Here is a 9,797-nt window from a genome sequence, read left to right on the forward strand (position 1 = left end):
ACTTATTATATAACGTTCTTTATAAATAAAATATTTACTTAATCGACATAAAAAAAAACATTTTTTTTAAATAAAAAGTATGCACAAAAAAATGAGCAAGTGCTTTTTTTTCGCTTTATAGGGATTAACGTCCTACCAACAGCTAAGGTAATTTTAAAACGTCCCTCCATGTGTGTAATGTATGCGAGCATGCGTGTGATTGCCGGAAGAATGGTATGTTACTGTATGTGCCTTTTGAGATAGCATGGATCTGATGCCGACTTGTAGTGCTATCCCACAGAAATACAATGCCAAAGTAAGATGTCTTTTCTTATATTAATTAAGCTTCCGACAACGATGCAAATCAACGACAGGAGCGAGTAAGGTCAAAGTTCAAGCGATTTGGACCAAGCGGGATGTCGTTCGGAGGTGGAAGTCCAGGGGGAAGCGGAGGTTTCGGAATGGGAAGTCCAGGAGGGGTTGGAGGTTTTGGAAATGGAGGATTCGGTAGGGGAGGCCAAGGCGGTGGAGGCGGAAGTCCATTTCATGTTGGTGGAGGTATGGGCGGTATGCCATCCAAAGGGGGCCCAATGAATGGCGGAGCTTTCGTGGGAGGTCCCAAGGGCATGGGGTCAGCTCACGGAGGACCGTCATTAGGACCTATGCATGGACCAAATGCCCCGGGGAACCCGGCGATTGGAGGACTCGCGTCTCCAGGACATGGGATGTTCAACCCATGGGGTTGCAGTGTATACGTCATCGAATAATGTGTCCCTCTTGGTGCCGAGTTGTGGATGCTAATGGATGTCACTCATGTCCTTGTGGGCCAGGTAACAAACAGCTGTGGATATCTGTTTAATCTTTATTACAAACTCTGTCAGGAAGGATATAAGATAAGCAACATAAGTTGTTAAATTTCACACAATATATCATTTTTGGGGAATATTAAAAGGATAAGTCAACGGAACAACACGTAACAATAGTATTGTTTACTGAAGCTTCTTTGTTTAATTGAATAAAAGAATATATATGAGAATATATCTGTAAACCTAACATTTGATAAATTGAATACGGAATTATCCTCTCACACGACCGAAATAAAACATAAAAATATATAAAAACTTGTTTTTTCACTACACAAGGAATGCAATCGTAGGAAACAGAAGCAAGTGCGTAAAAACTTTATGTAAATGGGTTATGACCGATATTATCAATTCTAGCTACAGAAACAGTTACTTGAACGAGGAATATGAATACGGGGGGTTACAGGACGAGTGGAGAGACCGTCTAGTAAAATGGATTGAACATTTTGAACAACAATATGAAACGTAATGTTGCTTTAAACATTTATTCAGAGAACCAGACTTTTAAAGACAGAGACTAAGAATCGTTTCAGCAGTCGTTATGTAACAAAAGAAATGCCATCATTTAGATACGATGAATCACGTATGCCTCTCAGATGGTTTTAATAATTTATGTATTTATGTTACCTGTGTGTGAAGGCGTGCTTGCACTATTGATGTTGTCTATTTTATGGAGCCCCTTTCAACCCGACACTGCCACCAAATAGTTTATCCATGAATCTTTCATGAATATTCATCTTATTTTCATCTGCATTAAATTGTCACTGTATGAACAAATCATACCCACAGTGCTAGAAACAATCACGAAGTCTTGTGATAATGTTACGCCGTTATGCTAATATTTGTCAATAGACACATTGCTATAGGTAGTCTGTTTCAAATTAAAACGTGAAAATCATAAATCAATCGAACAAACGTCTAATGCAGTTCTCTCGGTTTATATTGTTTCAACGGCAATAGACAAAATACACAGGGAAATCGAAACTTTTCAGTTCTTTCAGCTGAATATATACAGATTAAACGGGTATTTTGTGTCCTTTTCTAACAGTTACGAACGCAACTAGCTTACATAATATGAAATCCGTACACAAGGTAATTCAAATAAAAATGACGTCACACTAATATTTGTTTCCCATACCACAGCTTAGATCATGCAAGTCAGATTAATGTTTTCCGCCACTAGGTGGCGGTATGATAGCTGGTGGGGACATGTCCGGGATGATGTCGGCTTTAATTTTAGCTTCCTCTTCCCAAAGTTCTTTCACTTCCGGTCAAACGCACAAAGAGTGTGCAGCCACAACGTTGTGTATATCCATGTGCTCTGGATCATACAATCTGGGTCCGAAAGGTTCAGACGGGTGTCAGCCTTGTACGTGTCATACCGGTAAGTTGATCATTACATACAGGTTACAATTGCACAACCAGCGCGATACATATGCATTACATTTCTATTAAGTAAACGCCTATATAGAAGATTCTAAGTTGTGTCTGTTTTTGGAAACAAAAGCGAACAAAATGATGTTTTGGTAATATCTGAAATCGTTATATTTCTCATTCCTTACATATTTTCCCGTTTCCTAACGCTTACATGTCAAGACCTCACATTTGGCGTTGACGCTAATCGTCCCAAGGTTACGAGTTATGTCCCCTAACTGAGACAAACTAAGGCCTGGATTTGTATCTACATCTCTTGATATTAAACTTTGAAAAGGGAGCAGTAATTACTAACCGATTACTCGTTGCTATAGTGACAAGATTACGACATTTTAATGAGATTGCACTTTTAACGTGGCATTTAGGTGACCGTAGTTGTCGCGAGGACGAATAACCCCAAAGCAGCCAAACTGTCACCTTCATCAAATGAAAAGGGCTTTAAAGACGTTATCATTCTAGTCATCGTCCCATAACACATAAACATTTCACTGATTGGGATGTATGAACACGTATACAATATACAATATAAATTAATCTTAAGAAACGCATCGAAATGCGGTAAGTTGATGAAATCCTAAAATTGAAAGACTTGTTTTCTTATTACTTCATTGTTGATTAATAACCAATGTGTTGCCACTGCTTGTCTATTTTATATAAACCTGACAATGATACGGGATCCATATGGAGCAGACGCAGGGATGAGTAACAAGTATAATATATCAAAAATACGCACGAAACAATTGCTAATTGAAGGGGATTATGTTGTATTTAGAGCAAGGGGGCGTTTTACCTTGTAGTTAGCCATAAAAGTAACAATTCGTCACTATTTACCGTTTCATTTTTACAACATCCATACATTCTGTTGTATCATCTGGATCTGCAGGTGGTCTATCTTCGTCATCGTCGTCGTCGTCATCCTTCTCTTCCTCGTCTTCTGGAGGTTATTATGGAGGCGGAAGTGGAAGTATCTCAGGAGGTACTTCCGGTACCGGAACGTTCACCCCAGCTGTTTCAGGAGGGTCAAATGTTGTGTATCAACCGGTCACATCAACAGGTGTGTCATATCCTGTATACAATACAGCGCATGCGTTTATTCTTATAAAGGGGATGGTGCGGATTTATAGATGCCTTCCTAATCCAGTGTATTTTTATAATATTAGGAGAAAGTTCTCATTATCTGCAGTGAATTGTTCGTGCTATAGCGTATTAATGTTCGAAACTTTTAGCATATTATCATACAGAACATTATCGCTTGTGTTAAAAGGACTCTAATGTTGTGTCACATGATCCGAGTTTTGGTCATGTTAAAATTGTTTGAAATGAGACAGAACATAGCGCTGCTGAAGCATTTCACAACATGCAACCTGAAGCTATTAAACTGCCCTAATATGATTTAAAAGCAAACTTTTTGTTTTTAAATTGTTATATAAATATTATTGCATCTTTTGTTTTTTTCGATATTTTAGTTATCTATTTTAGATATATTCCTTTTCTTAACCTCCTCTATCTCACAACATATGTAACAACATAGTATTTGAATTATTTACGCTGATTATATTCCTGTGGTCATCAGTCAAGGTTAACTGTGCAAAGGCCACTGGAATAGCGATAGAGGGAGGGGTATATCTACATGTATATGGGCCTGCGCTCTCATTATACTTAATTTGAACACAAAACCCCAAACGTCGTAGCCACGTGAAGGTTAAAGAAGTATTCCTAAGTAGTTTATATTTATATGATGAATTAATTTCTAAAAGACATGTACGACATAATTCACAGTTCAGCGGCCTCATCCTGAGGTGGTACACACACAACAACAGGTAATATTTGAGGTTGTGTGCTCGTCCTATATGACATGCGCCTCCACGTGCTCCGTGGGTTACACGTGCGGAAGTGACGGATGCCCGACGTGTGACTGTATTCACCCCTCCGGTAAGTCGAGGCCTGAAATATCCTTTGATACTAGACGACAATCTGAACAGAGGAAATATTTATATGTTTTTTTGGGTTTTTTTAATCAATGCTCGTCCAGTCAATCAGGCATTTGGAGAGAAACATGACGGATATGTTTCATTGCAATAAAAATGACAAATATTCTATTAGTTATTTTAAAATTCAGATATATTAAAATTTGATAATAAAAATTATAAAAATTGTCAAAGCACAAATCATGTTTTTATTTTTTGGTGGGTTAGAAACTCAACCTAGCCGAGCATATGAATGTCAGAGTTATTTCCCATATCATTTTCTCTTTCTTTCTCAGAAATTATGGTATTAACAATCATATTTTGTCAAAACATATTTAAATAAAAGTTTTTGTATCTAAATTTTCGGTATTCAATGTATAAAAAAGTATTTGAATCTTTGCAAGTTTGTGCACATAAAAGGTCTTTTGATTTCTTTATTAAGATAATTGACAATATATATATGTCTTAAGATTTGTAAGCAATCTAAATTTAGTTTCCTTTTACTAAAAATTACTGTTAAACGGGTTCCAGCTGGTTTCGAAATAAACAATTTCACATGAAAGAACACAAGAGTTAATAGAAACATTTTTCTTTTGAGTTGTTGGCATAGCAACTCAGCAGGTGACGATACAGCGCCCTCTGTACTGCGAAGCTGCGTTTTATTGCCAAAGTCATTGTGCGACGGGATATCAATGTGGGCAAGATGGTTGTCCGACATGTCACTGTCTCCACCCTGTACATCAAAGTAAGCCAATCAGATAATGTCTTACTTACCATAGAACCAATCAGAATCCAACTCTCAATGAATGAGCGATACATTTTTGACTGAATCCATTGATATTAACCACACAGTTGAAGATTTTAGTAAAATATGTTAAAGTAGTAAACAGTAAACGAACAGATTACTTGAACATACAGTGAATAAATAGTTCTGCTTTATAAGCTATCCAAGTCGAGCCATTACGGGAAGTGCCTCACCAGGAGACGATCTTCATCACCGGAAACACGGGAACGGAATGTCACGAATGTGTACAACAGCCCGCGCCGGTATATATAACGGAGCCTGCCACGGAGTGTCAATACAACTGTGGAGAATTACCCCAATACGTCATAGAGGTAAGCCAAGCGTGGGAATAATATTGTTATACAATATGAATTTGTATCAATTAATGTTCTCTGGTGATATATAGTGAAATCAATTCAATTTCCGTAGATATGCTTTTTATCCCTGAAAAAACACTACAATGATATATCAAAATTATTCCTTTGTCTTCACTACAGCTACAAGTACCGCTAAAAATATGGCTTTCACAATAAGCAAACGTTTATGACAAGTACACACACTTTACGAAATTGCAATACGTTTGAATGGATAGAGCACAAAGCGTCAGGCTGACTGCATGCATGTACTGTCCCATAATGTAATTCGTGCCGTATCCGTGAATTACAATTGCACTGTTACTTATATCATATTTAATGCCGATTACCCGGTTAAACTGAGGTACGTTTACAACTATCCTAATCTTTATGTAGCATTTTGTGTTTCAATTCGGTTCAGTTAATTATTTCCATTGTAATTTCTTCTCAATAACAGAGACCGAAACCGAAGCCACAATATCAGACCGTAGTAGTACAACAACCGGAAGTATGTCACGAATGCGAAACTAACAACTATCAACCGGTCTATGTTGCCAAGCCTCAACCTCAGACAGTTGTTGTACATCTACCAGAAGTATGTCACGAATGCGAAACTAACACTTATAAGCCAGTGCATATTGCAAAACCACAACCACAAACTAAACCAATATATGTACAAAGACCGATCTATACACAGACAGTGGCAACCAAGCCTAAACCAGTGTACGTTACCCAAGGGCGTCCACAGTAGTCACAAACACAGGTTTGTCTTATATCATATTTTCACAAAGTGAAAGCTGGTACATTATTCTTGCATTTTTAAGAGTCTGTATAAAACATGAAATGTCGGAGTTACGGAAAGGATATCAAATATATTTTACGTTTAACATTTTAAATGAAATGTATGTACATGTAACTTAACAAGCTTCGAATTAATGCTTCTGTCTTAGTACATCAATTGAGAAAACAAATGTGGTAATAGGACTTGTGTAAACCATTGAGAATTACGGATGTTTTGGCGATTTAACATGCTAACCAGCGAAAAAACATGATCCTTAATTTATATCATTAATTGAGACATTGAAAAACACATAAAAACTGTTTTATTCCATTTACATAATTTGTGTTTTCCTGGAAAAAGGCCATTCAAGCGGAGGCATTATGTTGGGAGTTTTAACAAGCGGTAGTTCTTCCGGCGGAGGTGGCGGAGGAAGTTACAGTGGCGGCAATGGAGGCGGAGGGATACACACGGGTATCGCCAGTAATGGTGTAGGGGGCGGGGCTGGTGGAGGAGGCTATTACTCCAGCGGCAGCAGTGGAGGGATGGCGGAAGGTACATTTATATGCTATTGCAAAAAAAACATGTTTTGACAGTCTACAAGATATTTACCAAAGTTATATTCTGGTATGAACGTTAGAGCGGATCATGCTGATTATATAAACTTTGACATGATCTACAAATATACATTGTATATAATTGTTGATGTTAAGAAAGCATGCTGCATTTTGTTGTATAATTGTATAAAAAACATATATTATCTTTTTATATGTTGTTCAGTATAAGTGCCATATATGAAAAGGTCAATGGTTCAACTCAATGTCGATTACATTTATATAATTCAATACCGTACGAAGAATACAAAGACGACTTACCCAAATAAAAAGCTGCAATACACAAATTGCTTAGGTAGCCAGTGTATACATACATATAAGCAATCCTATCAAATAGTACCGTTCATTGTCGTTTCAATAATGGTTGATTTCATTTCTGTGTCAACTTACTATTGCTTCAGGCTCGTGCCCGCCGATACCTCATGATTGTGATCCCACCTGTATTAAATATGACGTACCCCACTGTCGTCGCTGTCTATGTGAGAACTGTACGTATCTTTAGTATGTCCACATTGAAACAGAGGGACATGTATTTAGTATATATTTCATTGTAAGAGCTGTATGTATCCCCGTTTAAACATAGAAACATATCATTTAGTAGAATGAAATAGTGTACCCACTGTCACCACTGTCTGTGAGAACTATACATATCCACATTGAAAAATAGGGACATTTTATTCAGTATATATTTGTATGATATACCCGACCGAAACCACCGTTTCGCTGGGATGTTTCTATAAAAGCATTTATCGGACCTCGGACAAAAATGTCCAAAAAACATTGGTTTAGAGCTGTCACGTGGTGACCCTCTACTTTTCTATAGAGGGTCAGTAGGATTCCATTATAGAGCAATATGGCCGCCCATTGCTCACCGCTTCAAAACTAAAACAACAGATACGGGTACCTGAATATTCTAAAATGATACAATGCTCACCGTAATTCCTATTCGCTACATTGTATCGTAGGATGATCGGAGTTGCCTCCCCTACGCCAGGCAAAAATAGTAAGACGTTGTCGCCAGCGACCGTCTTTTGTTTTAGCGGGGGTGCCGTCCCCTTATCTAAGCGTTTCGGCGACATTGACAGACAACAACAATGGAGATATTTGGGCAGACGACCACGCAAAAAGGGTCATCGATGCGATAAATTCGTTATATAGTCAGCTACTGACCCTCTACATAACCATAGACGGTCAGTACCGTTATATGTACAGGAGGATCGGGCTCCGCCCTCGCCCCCTTTAAATCTTACCAACCCTCTATGGTCCTTTGGAGGGTCAGTAACTGACTATATAACTAATAATGGACATCAACCTTTGTCCATGAAGTATTAATTGTTCCAATTTCACTTTCTTTTTATTTCGCCAGCGGAGTTGCGCTAAATGATATTCAATCATGAAGTTGATTAAAACTTTCGTCACATCATATACTTATCGTATCAAGTTACGACTTCTGCAATCACCTAGATGTCTGCGTCAAACTAAACATAACTCAGAATCCTCGTTTGCTTGTTTTCGGTTTGACGTTACCGTAACAGTCGTCATTATGTCTCGTTTCTTGTAATTTGACATACGCGTACTTAAGTGTAATTTTATCTCATTTATTTTTCAGCTCTCCCCCAGTATGGTAGTTCCCGGTACCATGGCTAGACGTACGATTGGGCACAAATGATACGAGTAAAGCAAGTTTGTTTTTATATAAAATAGTGTTTGTGTTATTTGTATTTAAAACAGCGGAACTTCCATAATGCTTATTCCAATAATGGTAAAATGGTTTGAACAAACATTGAAGTTGTCCATTCAGATGTCGATAATAAATCATGTGTATCTACACATACGTTTTCAACACTGCAGACTGTGCAAACATTAAAAGCTATAATGTTTTTTCCCCGTATCAAAACCCAATGCACACACTTCTTTACGGGCCAATCGTGATTGTTAAGGTAATTTATCTATACATGTATATTAAAATCAAATAATAAAAAATGTATCAAAATACAATTAATAAAATATACTGGTATCTACACAAACGTTGTCAAAACTGTTGATTGTTGTCAAATAGCCGTAAATGTAAACAATTGATTTCAATTTTTGTGAAGAAGTTAAAATTATCTCCGTCAACTGAAGCCATGATGTCCTCTTGGTTATCGGACCAAAACAAGAAATACGAACTCTGGTCGGGACTTCATAAGGAACATTTGTATCAATATCAAGCTTCAAGTAAATCAGATGAGTGTTTCTGAAGGAGAAGTCGAGAATGTATAGCTCACTTGAGCAATCATGTAGACTAACGTGATACAGGGGTACGGTAGTGATACAGAGATAGTAGCAATGTTTAAGGTTAACTAAATAAGGATATTTAAGTTATAAATTAGGGAGACAGACCCGCCTCTCCGACGTTATGCATACTGTTAATATTTGCAAAGTAATAATTTAGTTTAAATTGTTAATGCAATAATCCCGGTTAATACAAATATTTGGACAGAAAAATGTCCGTGATTTGCAAAGGAACAACAAAGGGTAAGACATAAACAACTGAGTATTGATTAACATATGTCCTATAGTGTTTTCCTATAGGAAGTACGGCATTTATTCCCCCAATAGACATCCGTTTGAAGGTGTGTTACAGAATTTCTGTACGTATCTGTATGTCAGTTTTGTGTGGGTGTTTTTTGGTTACTCAAGCCTGTAATTGTTGTAAACGACACGATAAGGGACGTTATACCTGTATGTTTGTTAGTTTGACTTCAACAGAGAGATAGCTTTCAAACAGACCCGTGTGACTGCTTGCTTAAATCTTACATTAACAACTACAACGGAAATCCTAATGTTCGACTTGCATTATTTCCTACACAGATATAAATATGTATTTAAATAAAGACTTAAAATATGGACTATCGATTTTTACCACCATGGCAGCGCTATGAAGTCGGTATTAGATGCGCTCTATCACAGTAAGACAAATACACAATATACCCAATGCCAAGCACACGTACAAAAAAGCCACGCATACATTATACACATGGAG

At 37.4% G+C, this 9,797-nt stretch overlaps 1 protein-coding gene and 1 long non-coding RNA gene across 2 annotated transcripts; both read left to right on the forward strand.

Moving 5' to 3' along the window:
* Positions 1-395: 395 nt before the first annotated feature.
* LOC110453831 (glycine-rich protein 5-like) lies at positions 396-746 on the forward strand. Its single transcript, XM_021503004.1, has one exon. It carries the CDS (start codon positions 396-398, stop codon positions 744-746), a length of 351 nt encoding a protein of 116 aa, XP_021358679.1.
* A 4,110-nt stretch (positions 747-4,856) lies between these two features.
* On the forward strand, positions 4,857-6,021 carry LOC110453845. The gene is made up of 3 exons (XR_002463312.1): positions 4,857-4,988; positions 5,187-5,359; positions 5,838-6,021. It is a non-coding gene; the product is annotated as an uncharacterized LOC110453845 (long non-coding RNA).
* Positions 6,022-9,797: the final 3,776 nt, after the last annotated feature.

This window comes from Mizuhopecten yessoensis, unplaced genomic scaffold (genome assembly GCF_002113885.1).
Source record: "Mizuhopecten yessoensis strain PY_sf001 unplaced genomic scaffold, ASM211388v2 scaffold7521, whole genome shotgun sequence".
Lineage (NCBI taxonomy): Eukaryota > Metazoa > Mollusca > Bivalvia > Pectinida > Pectinidae > Mizuhopecten > Mizuhopecten yessoensis.

Bases quoted from the DNA above. Each gene is read 5' to 3' on its own strand.
- LOC110453831 (XM_021503004.1), top strand. From the start codon at position 396: ATGTCGTTCGGAGGTGGAAGTCCAGGGGGAAGCGGAGGTTTCGGAATG.